This window comes from Bison bison, unplaced genomic scaffold, assembly GCF_000754665.1.
Source record: "Bison bison bison isolate TAMUID 2011002044 unplaced genomic scaffold, Bison_UMD1.0 scf7180017864519, whole genome shotgun sequence".
Taxonomy (NCBI): domain Eukaryota; kingdom Metazoa; phylum Chordata; class Mammalia; order Artiodactyla; family Bovidae; genus Bison; species Bison bison.
The window spans coordinates 22,818,397-22,842,494 of NW_011495072.1; the positions used below are offsets into that span (position 1 = coordinate 22,818,397).

Consider the following 24,098-nt stretch of genomic DNA (forward strand, 5'->3'; position numbering starts at 1 on the left):
TAGGATTGTTTTGATGATCAACCTTAAAAACACTTAGAAAAGTGCCTCACAAACTGGAAACTCTCATTTAGAATTAGCTATTACAAACAGTCATCCAGTGCAAGAACACTGGGAAAATGAAGTATTTCTTCAAGTAAGAAACATTATTAAATTTTGAAAAAAATGAGTTAAACTGTCTTGTTGTTTGAAATATATATTAGGCTGATAATAAATCTTGAAATTAAATCAGAAAGTATTGATAGAGATAGTGTATCTTGGAGCACTGAAGTGTGTAATCTACTAGAGTCTGGTAAGATGGGTTTAACACATCTTGGTTGGGAGTGTATATTGAAGGCAGAGAGTGTACAAATGATGATCATGGAAGGTTTCCAGAAAACAGTTTCTAAAGGAACATGGGGTAAATTTTTATTCACAACATCGTGCCATGCTGTAAAAAATTTATGTCAGTTAAAATGGAGAAACCTATTAACAGTCAGTCAATGGAGATTAAAATGAACCTTTTTTTTTTTTCTTTTTTTCTATGCTGGTGCAACAAAATTTCCATTGATCACTTCTTGAAGTGAGTAATTTTTGGTTTAGGATTTTTGACACTATGATGGATGTCAAGAAAAATAATAACTTATGCTGATGTGATTTCCCATTTTTCTTTTAAGTACATAAGCCAAATGCTTTAATTTCCATGTTTATAAATATTCTGACTCTGGATATTTTGCTTGTTGATGGGACTATCAGTGCTTCCCATACCTGGTTGGCCAACAGAATCACTGTGGGCACTGTAAGAACCAATTTATGAGGCATATTATAGAAAAAAATGAATAAAAGTGGCTTAAACAAGACAGTGTTTTATTTCTTCCTTGTGTGAAGAAGCCCAGAGATACATTGTACAGAGCATGCACTGCCTTTTTCTTGTCAACAGGTTTCTGTCTTTATGCTCTGATATCCTCAAGTCCACCGCATTGTTCAGATCGGAAGTTCAAGTTTCAAAAGGAGGGAGAAAGGGAAAAATAAAGGTGCACCCGTCCTTTTATTGAGACTTCTGAAAAGAGTCACATTTCTAAATACATCTTACTGGCTGACAATTAGTTGAATATGTAAGTGGAGAAATCACGTTATTGCCATTTTGAGAATTTTTCTTTGTTTATTTCTTTTCTTTCTTTCTTTTTTTTTTTTGGTCAAGATGATTTAGGAAGTTGCATGGGAGACAGGGTGAAGTGAAAGTGAAAGTCGCTCAGTTGTGTCCGACACTTTGTGACCCCATGGACTGAATTCTGGAGTGGGTAGACTTTCCCTTCTCCAGGGAATCTTCCCAACCCAGGGATCGAACTCAGGTATCCAACCCAGGTCTCCTCTTTACCCGCTGAGCCACAAGGGAAGCCCAAGAATACTGGAGTGGGTAGCCTAACCGTTTTCCAGCAGATCTTCCTGACCCAGGAATCAAACCAGGGTCTCCTGCATTGCAGGCAGATTCTTTACCAACTCAGCTATCAGGGAGAGAGTGGTCATTAAAATATGGTGTCTTGTCTGTATTTCCACTTTTCCTCAAGGTGGAGTATTAATAAAAGGTGTGAGTTTACCTTTTGTGTCAGGGGTCCCCACGACCACTCTCTGGCTCATTAATTCACTAGAAGTATTCACAGAACTCTGAAGTTATTATATTCATGATTACAGTTTATTATTTGAAAGATATCTTAAGATCAACAAAGAGAAAAGGAACATAAGTCAAATTCAGAGGAAACCAGGCAGAAGCTTTTAGGTGTCCTGTCTCACTGGAGCTCTGTGAGACGTGCTTAATTCCCCCCATCACAATGTGTAGCAACACGTGTGTAGTGTTGCTCGCCAGGGAGGCTGATCCAAGCCTTAGTGTCCAGAGTTTTTATTGGGCATTAGTCATGGGGGCATGTGGTGCTGCATGGCTGACTTCACTTATTCAAGCTCCAGACCACCAGAGAAAAAGCAGATGTTCATTATTAATCACATGGTGAGCTTAAATTATCTAGTCAGTTTAGTGTAGCATGGCCCAAGGCCTTAGGCATACAGAAATGCTCTGGTCAGAGCATTCTCAGCTTGATTCCCAGGAGTGGGTCAAGGGCCACTTCTGAAAATAGTCCTTTTCTGGGACTGTGCTGGATTTGAGCAATTTAGGCCTACTGAATGAACCCATTCCTGCACATATTCCCACCTGACAGTAAAAATAAATGAAGCATATGAAACAATGTTTTTAAAGAAACTAGCTATCAGGCAACAAAAGATGCGATCTCTGAGAGACAGAAAACAAAGGAGGAGAGCCCTCCAAATTTCCCCAGCTTACTCTCTTGAAAGAGTTTGTAAGCTTTAGCTTAGGAAATTGGAACCCACCCAGAGCTTAGTGGACTCTGGGGATCCCAAGGCACTGGGCTTTGTAGAACAGAATAACAGGAGAGAGCTTCTCAGAAGGAAAACCAGAGCCCTGCAGGGGCCTCCCCCTGAATCTTTCACAGAGGAATGATCGGCACATGAATGTGAGAAAAATTACCCAAAGCTGGGTAAAGAACAATCTGAGAGAACTAGAAGGAGCAGTATCTGACATTTACTCTGGTCTGGAAAGAGTGCCTGCTCCCAACCGGCAGGACTGGAACACTTTGTCATAGAGCATTAGGTACTTGCCTCAATAGTGAGAAATAACCCTGGACTAAATACTGCTCTGATACCACCTCACAAATCTTAGAAGCAAGACTCAAGAGGATCAAACTGTTTCCACATAACTCAACTATGTCTTAGAACAAAACTCAAGAATATATATCGGAGAAGGCACTGGCGACCCACTCCAGTACTCTTGCCTGGAAAATCCCATGGACGGAGGAGCCTGGTAGGCTGCAGTCCATGGGGTCGCTAAGAGTCGAACACGACTGAGCGACTTCACTTTCACTTTTCACTTTCATGCATTGGAGAAAGAAATAGCAATTCACTCCAGTGTTCTTGTCTGGAGGATCCCAGAGACTGGGGAGCCTGTTGGGCTGCCCTCTATGGGGTTGCACAGAGTCGGACACGACTGACGTGACTTAGCAGTAGCAGCAGCAGCAAGAATATATATAGGAATACAGGAATATCCCAACAAAGTGTGTCCACAATGCTTGGCATCCAATTAAACATTACCAGGCATTCTTAAAAGAAGTATGAAAATACAACTCATCATGAAGGTAAAATGAATGAATTGAAACAAACTCAGAACTGACACATATGTTAGAGTTAGCAGAGGACATTAAAATAGTGATAACATATTCTATGTGTTCAACAAGTTAAGTAGAAGCACAGAAGATAAGACAGAAATGTAAATTGAACTATAGAAATTGTGCCTACTATATCTAAGATGAAAAATACACTGGATAGGATGAAACACTGATTAGATAATGCAGAAGAAAAGATAGTGTAATTGAGGACGTAGTAATGGTAAATTTCGAAAATGAAGCACAGAGAGAAAAAAAATGATGAGTTACAAGTTGTGGGACAGCTTCAAGTGACCTAATATGTGTGTACATGGAATCCCCTAAAGAGAGGAGTGGAGGTGGGATGAGAAATCAGGAAAAAAAAAAATTGTGAAAATAAATTCATAGGTCCAAAAAGCCCAATGAAGCCAAGCAGAAAAAATACAAAGAAAACCACAATAAGACACATAATCAAACTGATCAAAACCAATTATAAGGAGAAAATCTTCAAAGCAGCTAGGAAAAAAAAACCAAACAAGCAAATTATGTACAGAAGAACAAAGATAAGGTAAACAGATTTCTTCTTGGAAACAATGCAGATGAAAAGACAGAACAACAAATTTAAAGCACTGGGGAAAAAGCACACAACTTTCAAGCTAGAATTCTATACCCAGTGAAATCAGCATTCAAAAGCTAAGGTGAAAAAGACTGAGATAAGTATCTGAAGAGAAGCCATCTGCACCTCCATGTTCATTGCAGTGCTATGCACAATGGGCAAGATACAGAAACAGCCCAAACGTCCATCAATAGAAGAATGAATACCAAAAATGTGGTACACACACACACACACACACACACACACACACACACAACGGAATATTCAGCCATAAAAAAGAAGGAAATTGTCTCATTTTCAATGTCATGGATGAACTTAGAGGACATTATGCTAAAAGTGAAATAAGCTGGGCATAAAAAGACAAGCTAGAGGCTGGAAGGTGGGGGAAATGGAGAGATGATAGTCAAAGGGTACAAAGTAGCTGTTATGCAGAATGGACCTGTTCTGGAGATCTGATATGTACAGCATGGGGACCATAGTTAATATAATTTTGTATTTCTTGACATTTTCTGAGAGTAGACTGAAAATATCTGCCCCCCCACACACACAAATAAAAGGTTGCTATACGGTGATAGATATTTTAATTGTGGTAACATTTCATGATGTGTATGTATATCAGAATCACATTGTATACCTTAAATAAAGTCCTATATATATATATATATATATATTATATATAATATTTGTCAGTTATGCTGCAATGAAACTGGAAAAAAAGAACAGACAAATCTGTAGTCAGAAAGTAGATTAATCATTGCTTGACGCTGGGAATTTAGGGGAAATGTGAAGTGACTGCTAATGGGTATGGATTTTTTGGGGGGAGGAAATTGATGCAATGTTCTAAAATTGATTATGATGATGATTGTACAACTCTGTGATATACTAAAAGGCATCAAATTGTATACTTTAAATGGGTAAATTGTGTGGTAAGTGAATTATATCTCAATAAAACTATTATAAAGATTACTTGAAAAATTTTAAAAAGGGACAAAATATGAAAAAAAGAAAATGTGTGACAACAGCACAAAGAGAAGTAATGGGCAAATTCTTCATTATCAGAGACTTGAAAGAGTGTTTCTAATAGTGATAGGAACAGAAACTTATTTGCAATGAAAACCCAGGGGGTGGCTGAATATATCTGTTAAACTGAAAATATATATGCATTCCTCTGTGAATGCCCATTTTGTATTTTATCTTTTGGCATTTTCTTTTATTTTAAATTTGTGTGAGCTTTATATATGTTACAGAGTAACCCTTTGTCATATTTCTTTGATAAATTTGATATAGTTCAATAAGTTTTTGGAATAGGATTTCTGAATTAGGATGGGAAATATTAATATCTAAAGTCCATTCCAACTCTAATGTACTAAATTCTAGAGACCTTGAGAAGATGCAGAGAGTTCATTTTATTTATTCCTGAAAGAAAACCAGTTTAGGTCAAGTAGATACCATGTTTTTCATTTTTCGTATGTTTGAGATGTCTGTATTGTGTAATAAAATCTGAAGTTTTGACCCTAGAACATTTTGAGTGGATAACAAGTAATTCATTTGTTTTCTTGTCAGAAATTGTTGCTGGTGTTATATTACCACAAATTGCAAGGTTCAGTTCAAAGTGTTTCGCTGCTGCTTCAGCTAGTGAGTTGCATGATTAATCCTTCCAATGAAAGTCTGAAAACACTGACCTCCCATTTCTGAGTAGTTAATGATTATATGGCTTAAAAATCTTTCTGAGTGCTGACAAGTACTGAATGACGTTCTTTGTCTTCTGCAATAGAGTGAACACTAAGAAGAAAACAAAATTCTGTTTGTTTTGCCAGTATTAAAGTCCATTCTCCAGTGGACATTTCTTCCTGCTTTTTCTGACTCTTCTGCTAAAGAACTATATATATATATTTTTTCTAATTGGAGGATAAATGCTTTACAGTGTAGTGTTAGATTTTGCTGTACAACAACGTAACTCAGCTATACGTATCCCCTCCCTCTTGGATCTCTTCATCCCAGATCATCACAGAACACTGAACTCAGCTTCCTGTACTTTATAGCAGGTTCCAATGTTTTACACATCAGTTCAGTTCAGTCAGTCATGTCCGACTCTTTGTGACCCCATGAATCACAGCACGCCAGGCCTCCCTGTCCCTCACCAACTCCCGGAGTTCACCCAAACTCATGTGCATCGAGTCGGTGATGCCATCCAGCCATCTCATCCTCTGTTGTCCTCTTCTCCTCCTGCCCCCAATCCCTCCCAGCATCAGAGTCTTTTCCAATGAGTCAATTCTTCCCATGAGATGGCCAAAGTATTGGAGTTTCAGCCTCAGCATCAGTTCTTCCAATGAACACCCAGGACTGATCTCCTTTAGGATGGACTGGTTGGATCTCCTTGCAGTCCAAGGGACTCTCAAGAGTCTTCTCCAACACCACAGTTCAAAAGCATCAATTCTTCAGCGCTCAGCTTTCTTCACAGTCCAATTCTCACATCCATACATGACCACTGGAAAAACCATAGCCTTGACTAGATGTACCTTTGTAGGCAAAGTAATATCTCTGCTTTTTAATATGCTATCTAGCTTGGTCATAACTTTCCTTCCAAGGAGTAAGCGTCTTTTAATTTCATGGCTGCAATTTTATACATGGTAGTGTATTTATGTCAAACCTAACTTCCCAATTTATCCCACCCTTTCCTTCTCCCGCCCACCCTTCCTCCGTGTCCACATATCTGATGTCTGTGTCTCAGTCTCTGTTCTTACCCTGAAACTAGGTTTATCTCTGCTAATACACATACATGCATTAATGTACAATACTTGCTTTTCTCTTTCTGAGTTACTTCACTCTGTGTGACAGACTCTAGGTCCATCCACATTTCTATAAATGACCTAATTTCATCTTTTTTTATGGCTCAACATCACTAATTATTAGAGAAATGCAAATCAAAGCTACGATGAGGTATAACCTCTAACAGTCAGAATGGTCATCATCAAAAAAATCTACAAGAAGTAAATGCTGGAGAGGTGTGGAAAAAAAGGAACCCTCTTGCACTATTTATGGAAATGCAAATTGATACAGCCACTGTGGAGAAAAAGATCAGTTCAGTTTAGTCACTCAGTTGTGTCCGACTCTTTGTGACCCCATGAATCACAGCACGCCAGGCCTCCCTGTCCATCTCAACTCCTGGAGTGACCTAAACTCATGTGCATCGAGTTGGTGATGCCATCCAGCCATCTCATCCTCTGTTGTCCCCTTCTCCTCTTGCCCCCAATCCCTCCCAGCATCAGAGTCTTTTCCAATGAGTCAACTCTTTGCATGAGGTGGCCATAGTATTGGAGTTTCAGCTTCAGCATCAGTCCTTCCAATGAACATCCAGGACTTTATGGTTCCAGTGAACACCCAGAACATCTTTAAGATGGACTGGCTGGATCTCCTTGCAGTCCAAGGGACTCGCAAGGGTCTTCTCCAGCACTGCAGTTCACAAGCATCAATTCTTTGGTGCTCAGCTTTCTTCACAGTCCAACTCTCACATCCATACATGACCACTGGAAAAACCATAGCCTTGACTAGACGGACCTTTGTTGGCAAAGTAATATCTCTGCTTTTTAATATGCTATCTGCCGCTGCTGCTGCTGCTGCTGCTAAGTTGCTTCAGTCATGTCCGACTCTGTGCAACCCTATAGACGGCAGCCCATGAGGCTCCCCGGTCCCTGGGATTCTCCAAGCAAGAACACTGGAGTGGGTTGCCATTTCCTTCTCCAATGCATGAAAGTGAAAAGTGAAAGTGAAGTCGCTCAGTTGTGTCCAACTCTTAGAGACCCTATGGACTGCAGCCTACCAGGCTCCTCTGTCCATGGGATTCTCCAGGCAAGAGTACTGGAGTGGGGTGCCATTGCCTTCTCCGAATATGTTATCTAGGTTGGTCATAACTTTCCTTCCAAAGAGTAAGTGTCTTTTAATTTCATGGCTGCAATCACCATCTGCAGTGATTTTGGAGCCCCCCCAAAAGAAAGTCTGACACTGTTTCCCCATCTATTTCCCAACAAGTGATGGGACCAGATGCCATGATCTTCGTTTTCTGAATGTTGAGCTTTAAGCCAACTTTTTCACTCTCCTCTTTCACTTTCATTAAGGTTCCTTAAAAATCTGAAAGTAAAACTACCATATGACCCAGCAATCCTACTACTGGGCTTATACCCTGATAAAACCGTAATTCAAAATACTCATGTACCCCAGAGTTCATTGTAGCACTATTTACAATAGCCAGGACATGGTAATAACCTAAGTGTCGACTGACAGATGAATGGATAAAACCAATTCGGTACATATATACAATGGAATATTACTCAGCCATAAAAAGAACTTTTCTTATTAGCAATTTTTTGTTTTGCATAATTTTACTAATGAAAAATTATGCTTGATTTTGAGGATAGGAAAATATATAAATGATATCATTGCTTTTGAGGGTTTTACAGAGCAATTGGATAATAGAATACATCGATATTAATAATTACTTGATTTCTTATCTGATATGTCCAATGATAGTGTCAATAGGATATCTCGAAGTTCATGGGTATGAGCTAAATAGAGGCAGGGACAATTTTTCTTAATTTTTGAAGAAATGGATCTTAGATTGTAAACGAAAACTAGCATTTACACTAACATAAAATGGTTCCATCTTAGAAAAGTTATGTGAGCAGAGGTGTATATGTAGGATTGTACATGGACTCTATAAACAACAAATAAGGTGACATGTAAGCTTTGTGGTCTGTATATGTGTGTGTGCACATGCATTTATATGTGTGTATGGAAGATGTTTGTTACATAGGAAAGAAAGAACAGAATTGAGGTGAATAGTTTAATTAGGAGAGTACCATTATATCAGGCTTCCCTGGTGGCTCAGCAGTAAAGAATCCTGCAATGCAGGAGACACAGGTTGGAACCTGGGGTGGATGAGATTCCCCTGGAAGCGGGCATGGCTACCTACTCCAGTATTCTTGCCAGGAAAATTTCATGGAAAGAGGAGCCTGGTGGGATGTGGTCCATGGGGTAGCAAAGAGTCGGACATGACTGAAGCGACTAAGCCTGAATGCACACACTATGATATCATGATCCAAGTGAACTGTAATAGGATCTGCAATAGTTTATAGATGCAAGAAATACAAAAGGACAGGCCAGATGTGAGTAACATTGACTGGCATTGTGTGACTTTAAGGAACAAAAAATAGTAGTTGTAAATTGACCACATGTGAAGTTCAATTTACTAGAAAAGTGGTGGTATTCTTGACAGAAGTCAAATGGAGTTAAAAATTGCTGGGGGGCGGGGGCGAAGAGAATGCATGGTTTTTTGATGTGAAGAAACTGAGATAATGATGGAACATGCAAGTGGGTTATTTGGCATCCACTGAAGTAGATGACTGTAAATCAAGACAGAACTGAGGGTTTAGAATGTAGGTAAGACTCAGCTGCAGAAAAGTAATCATTAGTAGAGGGGCATGCAGGAAGGGTCCAAGTATCCTTATTTGTGATCAAGAGGGAAATGGAAGTCACAGAAGTAAAAGTAGTCAATACAAAGGGAGGTCTCAAAGCTCTGATGTCAGGGAAATCAAAGAGGATGTGTTTCTGGATAGACGAGCCAATCAACAGTACTGAACACGGCAGAAAACCCATAGAGAGTTGAGAAGCAAACTAAAACATAGCATAATAATAAAAAATGTTTTCAAAAGTTTCATATTCTTGATTTTAAATAGTTCAACTTCCCACTTGACCATATTCTTGCTCCATTACTATCCTTCTCAGTTGTTACCAGACCTGGTTTAGATCCAGTTGGTTGGACTCCAGTTGAGTCCTTTCCATGCCTGCTGTTGCTTCCGCCAGTTGAAGAAAAGCAAGTTCTTGCCAAGCAAAGCAGGAAATTTTATTTATTGATTAAAGAAAGAGGAAGGGAAAGCTCCATGCTCTAACCATCCCTTCTTCCTGGGGGAGGCAGGTGAGAAAATGTCAAGGGGTTACGGGTGAGTATGTCATCAATTTGAGAAAGGGGTGGAAATTTCCAGAAATAACCAGAGCATGAGTAGTCCCTTGGGCCCTTTTGCGCACACTGTGTCTTGCCAAGTGCGGGTCCCCTCTTTGGGTGGAGATCTTAGTGTAATCATGAGGCAAAGGCAACGTTCTCACACTTTGGGTCTCATCTACAGAGGTGCTGCTGTCGTGGTCTGGCTGGAGCCAGTTCAGGGCGGTGTGTTGCCATTTTAGCCCTTTCTGGTTCAGGCTGGTTCTTCGGTTTAACCTTAATTTATATTTAACAACTACAGCTGTGGTGGTTGGGAAAAAAGGTTAGTCTCTGCACAGGTATTAATAAAATCAGGAAATTAATAGGTCATTTCTGATATAAATCACTTGCTATCCCACATATGTTTTCTTTTAGCTGTTAACCATGTAAATGAAGGGCAGCTAGTCAATCCTTGATTTATTATGCTATTGTGAACCTGAAAATCATGCTGCTTGCTCAATTTAGTTAATGAAAAAAAAAAATCTAAGCTCAATTAACTAAAGTTCTCCTCCTTTCTTTCCCTTTAAATCTTGTTTTTGAGCTTTTTCATTTGCTCATCAGTATGGCTTTATTTTTAGCACGTTGGTGGATACTTAACCTCTCTAGAGCTAAAATGACCCTTGGTCTTGTAAACGCAGATCTTTTAGGGGACAATGTGTCTTTTACTCAATAGTTAATAGATTAAAGGTAAATTGTAATAGTTTTCGTATTTCTTCAAAAGAGTCTGAAAAGCTGATTTTACTTTGAGGCCAAAAAATTACTGTAAAGCAAGTTTTGAGATAAAGTTACTAATTTTACTTGACTCTAAAAAAAGTATAAATTCTAGAGTATGAATTTTCTTAATTATCAGTGAACTGATGAATATATTTTTGGTAATTTAATAATTCTCTTTAATTCTTTTAATCCATAATTTTATCTTCAGTTTCTGTGTATGTTCATATATATACTTTTCAGCTCTTGCAAGCATCAGATGTATTTTAACCTGAGTTTTCATAATTATTCCTTTTCCAAATAAATATGGGTTATTTGAATATATAAAGCACAGATGCTTTGCAATAATATATTAAATGGAAAAATAGTTTATAAGGTAATGAAATTGTTTAATAAAATGACTATAGTACAGGTTCTCATCTTTTTTAATATTTTTGATACCTCTCAATAAGGGTTTGCATGTGACACTTTTTTTTTCAATTCTTATAAAAATATATCAGTATGTAAGTTGGTACATATGCTATACAAATGGTTTAAGTAATAAAGATACATGATTAATGGTTAATTTCTTTGTTAATATTTTTATTTTTTAAAATTTAAGTGTACCATGTAATATCCCTTTTATTTATTTTAAAGTTTCTTCTTGTCTTGATAAAATAGAAATATAGACTCACTATAGTACCATTTGCAATCTAAAGAGAAAAATATCTTTTAAATTAATGCCCTGGATTTACAGCATTTGCATAGTTCCACAGACAATAGAATCCTTTCCATGGCTGTTATGGACTGAATGTTTGTCCCTCTTAAATTTTGTGTGGTGAAGGGCTGACTCTCAATGTGATTGTAATTGGAGATGAGGCCTTCTCAGAACTGTGAGAAAGAAGTGTCTCTGACATTCCTTAATAGCAGCCCAAGTTGACTAATACAGAGTCTTAAGTCAGAGTCTGTTCTGTGTTAAGAATTACGAGAGTAATATCAGATGTATAAATTAGGGTTCCTGTGTTTGAATTCTTAATCTTTTCTGAAAAACATTAAAAGTCATTTTTCAATTAGGGAGCACTTAAGTACCTAGTATGTGATGTGTGTTCTGTAAGTGAAGGAGAGTACACACTGGGCCTTGCAAATACAGAGAGCAGCTTCATGTAGAAGATCTTTGCTTGCTGAGTAGGAGAGTGCCATGATGAAGTTTTTTTAAGGTACATAAACTTTTATTTGTGTTACCTATGGGTTCAGTAGAAATAAATCAAGTTTCCCATGCAATGTAACTAGCGTGTGAAGGGGTTCATTTATTTCTTGTTGATGATTTTTTTTTTCATTTTTTATAATTTTGTAACTTTTTACTTGTCTTTCTTAGGAAGGAATTGTAATGTGAGTTAACCTAAACATGTTGGGACCAAAGGTCCGTAAGTTATATATAGTTATATGTGTTATAAAATGATATGTACATTGCTATATACATGTACTGGATTTTAAAAATCTATGTTTGAATTTCATGACCCTCCCACACTGCCATTTTAATTTGTGTAGAGCATATTGCATTTTCAGACAAAGTGCCTTTGAAATTTCAGGCTTAGGGCAAGAATAACTTCAGGAACCAATGACTTGGTTTCATCTGGGAAACATCTCTACTTACCATCTCTTTACAGTTACCTTTTCACCTGTTTTCTTCATCTTTTTCTATATTCCTGTACTTTGGGACTTTATTCTATATTCCTGGAATTTGGGCTTCCCTGGTGGCTCAGATGGTAAAGAATCTGCCTGCAGTGTGGGAGACCTGGGTTTGATTCCTGGGTTGGGAAGATCTCCTGGAGAAGGGAAAGGCTACCCACTCCATATTCTTTCCTGGAGAATTCCATGGACAGAGGAGTCTGGCAGGCCCATGGGTTTGCAAAGAGTCAGAGGACTGAGCGACTTTCACTTTTGCTTGTTTTCTTCATCTTTTTCTATATTTATCCTTTAAAAAATGATTCCTATATATATATTCAAAATGAACAATACAAGAATATGAATACAGATTGGTTCAGTGGAGTCTAAAATCTAGATCCATCACATACTAATTGATATCATGTGTTAAGCAATTTCTGGATGCACAGTTCTAAGTTTTATATGTAATTTTATGTCATCCTCAAAATGATCTTATGGGGTAGGTACTATGACTAATCAACACTTTATAGTTGAAGAAGTAGAGGGATAGAGAGTTTAAATAACCAGTGAAAAGCAATAGAGCTAAAATCTAAGCCCATTTAACCTCTAACACTGTGCATATTGTTTAGTAAATACTTAGCACAATTAAAGTTGTAAAACTCAAGACTGTTAGAGACTCCATCCTTCATCAATTATGTATTAATCATAATGAGTTAGTCATTGTGCATAAAGGAGAAAATATTCTTTGAATAGAGTTAATCAAATGAAAAATGTGGAAGATAAGTTATTTGGAAAGGTAGTACAATCTAAAGGAAAAGAAATCTGAGCCCGTACAAAGAATGAAAGTGCATTAAATATAGGAAAATCTAAGAGTTCTTGATTAGGACTGATTACCATGACTTTTCAAGGTTTTCAGACTTCAAGGTTATTTATGTTGATCTCTTAAATGTGGGTATAAGATGCAAAATTGAGGCTGTGTTCTTTCTTGTACTCCCAAACCAGCTGGAGTTCTGAGCTTATCCAAGAACCAAAGGCACCTTTGTAAATTCTTAAGTTACTTACTTAAACTCTCCTTACACTATGATCAGTGATAGACTTGGAAGAGGGTGGGGTAATTGGCTGAGATTGGGGTTTATAAGCAAGAGACTGTTAAGCAAATGAAAAGTTCAGTTCTCAACTGCTGAACATTTGTTAGATTGTTACCTGGATGAAGCAAGAGATACTTAACAAAAGGATTAAGCAACAGTTATTTATTTTTCTGTTAACCAGGAGTATTTATTGAAGAAAAAAATGCTGCCACAATACATTTTATTTAAATTAACATAGTTATAGCAAATTATGAAAAAATGAAAGAAGTTTTAAATTTTATTTACTTATTATTTATTTTTAACCTGGAAAAGTAGGAGACATTTATAAAGAACTTAGGATACATCATCAGAGACAAAATTTAAGCATAATTTAAATAAGACAAAATTTAATGAATTAATAAGTTCAGCCTGTAAATTGAAAATGTTGGTATATGTGTATTATGTTGTATATATGTATAATGGCTCAATTAAAGTAAATAATGACCAGTACTGAAGAGGAAATATTTGCTTATAATTTAAAATGCAAAGGATAGAGGGAGCTTGCTGTGCTGTGCTGTGCTGTGTTTAGTCTCTCAGCCGCGTCTGACTCTTTGTGACCCCATGGACTGTAGCCCACCAGGCTCCTCTGTCCATGGAGAATCTCCAGGCAAGAATACTGAAGTGAGTTACTAGCCCTCCTTCAGGGAATATTCCCAACCCAGGGCTCAAACCCAGGTCTCCCGCATTGCAGGCCTATTCTTGACCATCTGAGCCACCATGGAAGCCTAAGAATACTGGAGTGGATAATCTATCTCTTCTCTAGCGGATCTTCCTGATCCAGGAATCGAACCAAGATGTCCTTCATTGCAGGTGGATTCTTTACCAGCTGAGCTACCAGGGAAGCCTGGAGAGAGCTTAATGGTGCATTAGGTTTGAATAATTGATACTGAGATGTAAAGCAAAGCTATGCTTTTATTTTTTATTTTTTTTTAATTTTATTTTATTTTCAAACTTTACATAATTGTATTAGTTTTGCCAAATATCAAAATGAATCCGCCACAGGTATACATGTGTTCCCCATCCTGAACCCTCCTCCCTCCTCCCTCCCCATACCATCCCTCTGGGTCGTCCCAGTGCACTAGCCCCAAGCATCCAGTATCGTGCATCTAACCTGGACTGGCAACTCGTTTCCTACATGATATTTTACATGTTTCAATGCCATTCTCCCAAATCTTCCCACCCTCTCCCTCTCCCACAGAGTCCATAAGACTGTTCTATACGTCAGTGTCTCTTTTGCTGTCTCGTACATATGCTTTTAGAAAGAGAGTATATCGGCCAAATGACTTCTGCAGTTGGAATTCAAGCTCTCAGCACTCAGTTCCAGTATTTGGGGGCCAAGACTTAGTGCTTTTATTTGTGAACTGAGGCCCTGTGATTGTAGTCAATAAGAGCTCCTTTTTGTGTTCTCTATGGTAGTAGTACAGAAGGCCACTTCTCAGATGCAGGATTCTAGTTTGTGTGTTGTGGCCTTCTATCTGCTTCCCAGAGAAGAATTGACAGACAGCACAGGGAAAACACATGCCTCTGATTTGATGTCATGTGCGAATCTGTCTCCTGATCATATTCTATCATTTCTTAACCTAAATAAAATTAGTGCAGTGAAATTCTCTCAAATTCTGTTTTTTTTTTTTTTTTCCCTCTAGAATCACCAGTACATTTTTATTGGGTTACTGAAAATGATTGGGGAAGCCAAAAGCCAAATTCTTTGCATGGGAGAAAATCTTCCTTTATAAGTAATATGCCTTATTTCTGAAAGGGTTAATGGGTCTCTTAAACTGCTCAATTTATCCAGAGAGGGGACCCTGTGACCCTGTTAGGACTTGGCTTTGGTCATTTCTTAGGAAGAATGCAATTTAGAACTCTCCTGTATTATTCTGCCAGCTGCTTAGTTATTGATGATATTGACTTTTAGTTTCAAAAAGTCTTGCTTTGGAAAATTGTTTTTAACAGCTCTCAACCACTCATGTCTTGTATTTTTATTTTATATCACTTTTCATTTGGGATATTATTAAGTCAAATCCTTGGTAACCATTCTCCACAATCCAATTTATTTTTACCCAAGATCCATTGAATTCAACTCACTGCCTTTTTGCAAAAGGTTAACCCAATATTTCATGTTGTGTTATACTTTCTACTTATGCTGTGCAAAAGAAAAGTTACTGTGATAAGCAGCCAATAAATTGCATTCAGAATGTTTATTCTTAAAAGTTACATTACTGTGCCAACATAGATAAACATAATCATTTATCACAATATGAATTGTGGAAGTAAAAACTAAATGAAATACAGCCATCTTTCTTGCATATTATCTAGTTCTTTTTTTTCCCCTTTAAATGTTGGCCACAATAACTACTTTAAAAAACGTCATCTTCTTATTTATCAGCTTGAATTAATGTGTGAAATGACTAATGGTTCAAATAGGATAACTAAACAAACAAAATTGCTTCTGTTCCATGATAAAAAAATGTTTTCTTTTTTTTGTATATAAATAGGATTACTTATGTTTTCTATTGTTGGCTCATATTACTAGGTTGCTTTGGAATTATTTAATCATGAGGAATATATTGTTTAAACCTCATAGATTTATTGTACATTTGTTGTCCAGAACACAGATATCTAAATTGATTGACTGAAGAAATATCATGTCTAACATATATAGCAATTACTAAAAGTAATCTTCATTTATGTTAGGCTAATAAAATAGGCCCCAATAATGTTTATAAGAATGAATGCAGTGTTCAGTGAAATTCACTGAATGTAGAATTTACTGTGTATTATTAATACTATTATTTAGTAACAGCTTTATTGAGATATAATTCACATACGGTACAGTTCACAAATATAGAGTGTAGAATTCAAAGACTTTTATTGTATTCATAGTTTGCTACTAAGACCGCAATCAATTTTCATCTACCCAAAGAAATCATATACCCTTCAGCATTCATGCTGCATTTGCCCCTAATCCTCCAGCCCCTGGCAACCACATCTACTTTCTGTCTCTATAGACTTCTCTATTTTGGACATTTTATGTAAGTGGAATAATACAAGATGTGGTATTTTGTAACTGACTCCTCTCAGCACAGTGTTTACTATGTGCATGTGTCTTGTTCATAAATTTCCCAAATTTCCTGTTACTGATATCTGTATTCATTCCATTATGGTTGGATAGCTGCTTTGTATGATTTTAACCTTTTAAAATTTATTAAGGTTTGTTTTATGGCCTAGCATCTGGTTTGTCACAGAGAATTTTTTGTGGACACTTGAGGCATGAAATTAAAAGATGCTTGCTCCTTGCAAAAAAAGCTATAACCAACCTAGACAGCATATTAAAAAGCAGAGACATTACTTTGCCAACAAAGGTCCGTCTAGTCAAAGCTATGGTTTTTCCAGTAGTCATGTATGGATGTGGGAGTTGGACTATAAAGAAAGCTGAGTGCTGAAGAATTGATGCTGTGCTGTCGGAGAAGACTTTTGAGAGTCCCTTGTACTGCAAGGACATCAAACCAGTCAATCCTAAAGGAAATCAGTCCTGACTATTCATTGGAAGGACTGATGCTGAAGCTGAAGCTCCAATACTTTGGCCACCTGATGCAAAGAGCCAACTTATTACAAAAGACCCTGATGCTGGGAAAGATTGAAGGCAGGAGAAAAAGGAGACGACAGAGGATGAGATGGTTGCATGGCATCACTGACTGTATGGACATGAGTTTGAACAAACTCCGGGAGATGGTGAAGGAGGACAGGGAAGCCTGGGGTGCTGCAGTCTAGAGTCGTAAAGAGTCAGACGTGACTGAGCGACTCAACAACAACAAATTGTGTACCATATATCTTTAAGGCTGTGTTAATTTTTTGAAAAATATTTTTTGTCTTTGTCTTTTGGGACTGTATAATATCTCTTGAGTTCTCTTAAAGTTTGCTGATTCTTTCTTCTGCAAATTAAGATATACTATTGAGCCCTTCTAGTAAATTTTTTATTTCAGTTATTATAGTTTATTATCTCCAGAATTTAAAGAATAACTTTTATGTCTTTATGAGTATTCGCTGGTGAGATATTGTTACCATACCTTTCTTATAGTGGCTGCTTTGAAGTTTTTATTAAATGTTACACCTGAAACCTCTGAAAGGCAATGTCTGTGACCTGCTTTTGTTCTTTCATGGACCATATAATCCTGTTTCTTTGAATGTCTTGTTATTTTGTTTTAATGGAAAATGGAACATTTCAGATGATATAGCGATTCTGGATACTAATTTCCCTCTACCCCATCCCAGAGTGGGGGGCTGGTTGTTGTTAGCCTTTTGTTTAGTGATTTGGTGGACTGCTTTAGATATGTCTGTTTCCCTGATCTTTGATAGCACTCACATAGGGTGAAGGCTTCAGTAACTGTGGTATGACAGTGCTTTTAGTGGAACTCTCTGTGCCTTCTCTTTGGATTTCTTTGTTAAATGGTCCACCTCCGTTGGTATCACACCCAGTTCTTAGTCTCTGATTGCTAGTTGATTGCTCTGTTGTTTTTGGCAATGCCTTGGGACATATTAATAAATTACTTGACAGTGTCATTCAGTTAAATTTGGGCTCTTTTGCAAGAGTAGTTTTTAGGTGAGTCTTTGAGATTTCTTGTGGCCATACAGGAGCCATTAGGTATTCTTTCTGGTAAACTGCCTGTCTTGTGATTTAGTTTATCGCTCTCCTGAAGCTACCTCCTTCCTCTTAATTGTCTGGCATTGAACTCTTTATTGTTTTTGAGAGTACCCTTAGGCTTGAACTTCCCATGTATTAATTTAAATGAAGTCAGTTCTTCTGTTTGTGTGACCTCTTTCTCTGGGAAAAAACCTCTGCCACAGCTCCAGATCTAGGGGTAGTTACAGTGGCCTGCATTTCTGGGAGCCACATTCCTGCTTTATGAGCAGGGCCCTGGTATAGGCAGTAACCTCTGATTTCAGTTGCTTCTCCTGGTTTGCTAACTCTAAGCCATGGGCGAGCTGAGATAATGGTGATCAGGATCCTGTTATGGGCCTGTTGCTCATGAGATAGAGCCTTTCTTCTGTGAGTGGGTATGGGAGAAGCAAGGAGCTCCTGACTTCTTAGCTGCACTTTCTGGTCTTTAGTTGCTGCATAGCTGGTAGACTGGGGAGAGGGGAGTAGGTATGCTAATATCCTGCCTTTCTTTGGGAGATACCTCAGTGTCACCTAGAGGGTGGGCGGAGGGTCAGCCCTCTATTCTTGGCTGTATTCACCGAGGTAGAATTTCTGTGTGCTGAACTGGGAGCCTGGAGGAGGGAGACAAGACTGCACTTCAAATGCCACAGACCTTTGCCATTCTTACCAAGTTTTAGTAGGTTTTTTTCAATAACAATTTTTTCATTTGCTCTTTAACTATAATAATTTCTGGAGACTTCAAAGGATTCTTATTTTTATTAATTTTTATCAGTTATATTGTTCTATTAGGTAGTTGATCTGCAGAGGTCCTCATTCATTCATTCTGGAAGAGTCCCAGTGGTCATGTTTCAAAGCAGACAGGCCTTTTGAATTAATTATTTCTTCAGTTATTCAGGTGCTGCTTTACACATGTGTTTAAAATGTTTTCTATTCTATTTTATACCTCAAAAAGTCACAATAAAATGTAGACTCCATCTTTGGTTAAATTCACATGTAAGCCCAACACTCAGAAGAACTGAATTCTGATTCAATCCCTTCCACATATTAATTGTGAGATCTTGAGCAGGTTACTTAATCACCCTGAATTTATTTCCACATCCAAAATTTTGAGATAACAGTAGCTATTTGTACATTAAATAATACATGTGAAAGCAGTTGGTAAAATTCTGAAAACTTAGTGGAGATTGTTATTTCTAGTTTAAATCAAATCTGTAATGAAGTGCCTGCCTCTTTTCATTCTTATTTAAGAATACTATTTATAAAATTTATCTTAAAGTCAACTGTTATATTTTACATGTTTTTGAACTCCTTCATGTTATCATAAATAAATATTTGTATAAAGTGAACTGGGATATCACCTAGTAAATGATTTCTTTAGATAAGTTTGTTGTGGAATTACAATAGTATAAGGGGAAAACAACATTTTTAATATACATCTTTGGAGTATGTGTGTGGAATCTTAAAATTTGATTTTTTATAATCCCAGGATACTTATGCTTATATTTTGTCTATGCTATCTTCAGAGTATCCTGGCTTTAAATCCTCGAACACAGTCTCGTGCAACTCTGCGTTCCACTTTGGCCAAGAAATTAGACAAGAAACATTGGAAAAGAAATCCTGATAAGAACTGCTTTGTAAGTACGACTGATGCATGGTTTCATGCTGAAAATTATCTAATTCTATACTGTAAGACATGATTTTATATATAGAAATATAATTAAATATGTGTAAAATACAGCAGTAGTTTTTTCATATTTAAATATTTTATATTTGAATCTTCTAAAAAATGTGATTAATTTTGCTTCTTAAAAAATATTTTGAAATAGTTTAAAATCATATAAATTTAGTTTGTGCCAAATTTTATTTTTTGAAAATGAATAAAAACCTCTTAAAATAATTTTATAATAACACAATGATATGGAAGAGTTTCCAAATTTCAGATATAATTCAACTGAAGAAGGGTATACTAGTATACACAAACTGTTGTTAAATATTCTTTTGGAGAACATATAAACATTAAGTGTTCAATATGAACATCTTGTATTTCCAGATGAGGTGCAGGTGGAAAAATCTGTGATTACTAACTGCTAGAATATTATATAATTGGGTCCATGAAATCATTATAGGGCTGGGATTATTAGGCTATAAATGAGGATTAAGTAAGTACAACTTTGAAGGCAATATTTAATATGCCATTTTATGAGGTATAAATATTTGTTAGGAAAACAACTTCCTTTTCACCTGATTTCCCAAATTAATTTCTCTAAGGGCTTCTTTGGTGGCTCAGATGGTAAAAGAGTTCACCTGCAATGCAGGAGACCTGGGTTCAATCCCTGGGTTGAGAAGATCCTCTGGAGAAAGAAATGGCAACCCACTCCAGTATTCTTGCCTGCAGAATTCCATGGACAAATGAGCCTGGTGTGCTACAGTCCATGGGGTTGCAAAGAGTTGGAGAAAAATTAATTTCTCCAACATTAATTTTCTCCAAGTGATTAGTGAACCAATTAATAAGTATAAACTTATTTAAGATTAGCTCTTTTGATACTTTGTGTATATGTTCTTTTTAATACAATGATTTTAGTTTATTTTTATGTACTTCTTAACTACATATAAACTCTTTTAGGATAGGAATTGAGGGTATTTGTATATGTACATTTGTATTTATCTGATTTTTAATTCTTCTGTCAATGGCCAACTAGCAAAGTTTTTTGAATTAAAAAAGAGAGAAATACAGGGAAACAACATGATTTGCGATGATAACACAGCCACTTAACTAGAAGATTTGGATTTCTAATTCAGTTTTCCTTGCTCCACTTCTGTGAGCTTTGCGTTCTACCATGACATTTCTCGTAGAGGTCTCTGGAAGGACACTAGTGTGCTCCAAATTAGATCAAGGAATGAATCAACTATCAGTTGTGATCCTGTATAATGATATAAACAATTGAAGGACACTGAAAAAAGAATCATGTAATTTTCAAACTTAGAAATCCTTTAATGATTATCAAGTCACTCTCATTTTAAATGTGTGAGAACTATGATCCAGATAAATTAAACTCTCTAGGGTTTCCCCTTAATAGATTATTATAGAGATACCAAGGGAACATTTTATGCAAAGATGGGCTCAATAAAGGACAGGCATGGTAGGGACCTAATGGAAGCAGAAGATATTAAGAAGAGGTGGCAAGAATACACAGAAGAACAAAAAGGATCTTCATGACCCAGATAATCACGATGGTGTGATCACTCACCTGGAGCCAGACATCCTGGAATGTGAAGTCAAGTGGGCCTTAGTAAGCATCACTACAAACAAAGCTAGTGGAGGTGATGGAATTCCAGTTGAGCTATTTCAAATTCTGAAAGATGATGCTGTGAAAGTGCTACACTCAATATGCCAGCAAATTTGGAAAACTCAGCAGTGGCCACAGGACTGGAAAAGGTCAGTTTTCATTCCAATCCCAAAGAAAGGCAATGTCAAAGAATGCTCAAACTACCACACAATTGCACTCATCTCACACGCTAGTAAAGTGATGCTCAAAATTCTCCAAGCCAGGCTTCAGCAATATATGAATCGTGAACTTCTAGATGTTCAAGCTAGTTTTAGAAAAGGCAGAGGAACCAGAGATCAAATTGCCAACATCTGCTGGATCATCGAAAAAGCAAGAGAGTTCCAGAAAAGCATCTATTTCTGCTTTATTGACTATGCCAAAGTCTTTGACTGTGTGGATCACAATAAACTGTGGAAAATTCTGAAAGAGATGGGAATACCAGACCACCTGACCTGCCTCCTGAAAAATCTGTATGCAGGTCAGGAAGCAACAGTTAGAATTGGATATGGAACAACAGACTGGTTCCAAATAGGAAAAGGAGTACATCAAAGCTGTATATTGTCACCCTGCTTATTTAACTTCTATGCAGAGTACATCATGAGAAACGCTGGGCTGGAGGAAGCACAAGCTGGAATCAAGATTGCTGGAGGAAGTATCAATAACCTCAGAACTGCAGATGATACCAACCCTATGGCAGAAAGTGAAGAAGAACAGAAGAGCCTCTTGATGAAAGAAGAGAGTCAAAAAGTTGGCTTAAAGCTCAACATTCAGAAAACGAAGATCATGGCATCTGGTCCCATCACTTCATGGGAAATAGATGGGGAAACATTGGAAACAGTGGCTGACTTTATTTTTCTGGGCTCCAAAAGCACTGCAGATGGTGATTGCAGCCATGAAATTAAAAGACGCTTACTCCTTGGAAGGAAAGTTATGACCAACCAACCTAGATAGCATATTAAAAAGCAGAGACTCTACTTTGCCAACAAAGTTGTCAAGGCTGTGGTTTTTCCTGTGGTCATGTATGAATGTGAGAGTTGAACTATAAAGAAAGCTGAGCACCAAAAAATTGATGCTTTTGAACTGTGATATTGGAGAAGAGTCTTGAGAGTCCCTTGGCCTGCAAGGGGATACAACCAGTCCATCCTAAAGGAGATCAGTCCTGAGTGTTCATTGGAAGGACTGATGTTGAAGCTGAAACTCCAATACTTTGGCCACCTCATGCGAAGATCTTACTCATTTGAAAAGACCCTGTTTCTGGGAAAGATTGAGGGCAGGAGGATAAGGGGACGATAGAGGGTGAGATGGTTAGATGGCATCATCGCCTCAGTGGACATAAGTTTGGGTGGACTCTGGGAGTTTGTGATGGACAGGGAGGCCTTCCATACTGCGGTTCATAGGGTTGCAAATACAAAGAGTAGGACATAACAGCGACTGAACTGAACTGAAACTGTTTATTTAGAAGGGGAGACATTCACCATTATTATTGTTGTTGTTTTTATTATTCTTATTTTATGAAAAATTAGTATTTTCATTCCATAATGTTAGCTTATAAATTGTCTCATATTTTCATTTTTTTTTTTTGGTAATTGACAAGAATACAATAAAATAGGTCTTCCGCATTAAATACATATTGGCACAGATTTCTAGGAAAGCAGTTTAACAGTGTCTTTGTCAGTATCTTTGACTATATTTGTTAATACGTGCTGTTATAAAAAAGTACCTCAGACTGGGTGGCTTGATGAAGTTTATTTTCTCCATGTTCTGGGTGCTAGGAATCTGAGATCAAGGTGTCAGTATGGTTGATTTCTTCTGAGGCATCTCTCTTGATGATAGGTGGCTGCCTTTTCACTCTCTTCTCATGGTCTTCCCCCTGTACGTGTCCAGATACCCTCTTATAATGACACCAATATATCAGATAAGAGCCATTCTGATGACCTCATTTTAATTTATTTACCTCTTTTAAGACTGACTCCAAATACAGTTACATTCTGAGATACTAGGGTTTAAGCCTTTGATAAATGAATCTGAGGGGATTCAGTCCATAAGAATACCTTTAAATTATCAAACACTTAAACCTAGTAATTCATCTTTTAGTAAACTATCATAAGGAGCAAGTAAGGAATGTAGGTAAATAATTAAATAGAAAGAAGATTATCCTAATACTGTTTATTTGTAGAGAAAAATATGGGTGGGAAAATGTGGGTTATAGCTAAGTACTTAGGGCAGATCTATTCCGTAGTAAATTGTGCAGCCATTAAATTACTATTTTTAAATAAAATTACTTTTGAAGTAATTAATAATCTGAAAAAGACATAATTTATATTATTAATTTATGGACAAGGTACAGAACAACACGATATTTCAGAATGGTTGTTATAGTTTTACAGAACCACACCTATACACATATTCATACAAAAAAATGAAATGTAAATATTAATTGTATTTGTTTTCTTAGCACTTTTGTATATTTTAGATTTGCTATAATAGCAAGTGTTAGAGGAAAAATGAAAGTTTTAAAGATATGTTAGTATTATCTCAATTATAAGATCAGATTTATTGCTGTGGATATATACTTGAAAACCCTATGTATTAACTGTATATACTGTATTAACAAAGAACAGTAAAATATGTTTCCAAAGAGGGAATATGGAACTAGAGTTGAAAGTTACCCTCAGTGTTGTTAAAGACTGTTGTTCTTCTCCTTTTCATTACTATTCTCTTTGTTTTCCATGAAGAATTGAATAAAAGTATTACCACACGATATGATTTATTTTTTAATTTATAAATTTTCATACTTGAGT

General features: G+C 36.9%; 1 protein-coding gene across 1 annotated transcript in view; it reads left to right on the plus strand.

The window, feature by feature from the left end:
* The window catches only part of LOC104981744 (dihydropyrimidine dehydrogenase [NADP(+)]-like), a 403,416-nt gene that overhangs the window by 19,289 nt on the left and 360,029 nt on the right, over window positions 1–24,098 (plus strand). The window contains exon 2 of the mRNA XM_010831007.1: window positions 19,495–19,605. Coding sequence (XP_010829309.1) covers window positions 19,495–19,605 — 111 coding nt within the window. The remainder of the gene's footprint in view (window positions 1–19,494; window positions 19,606–24,098) is intronic.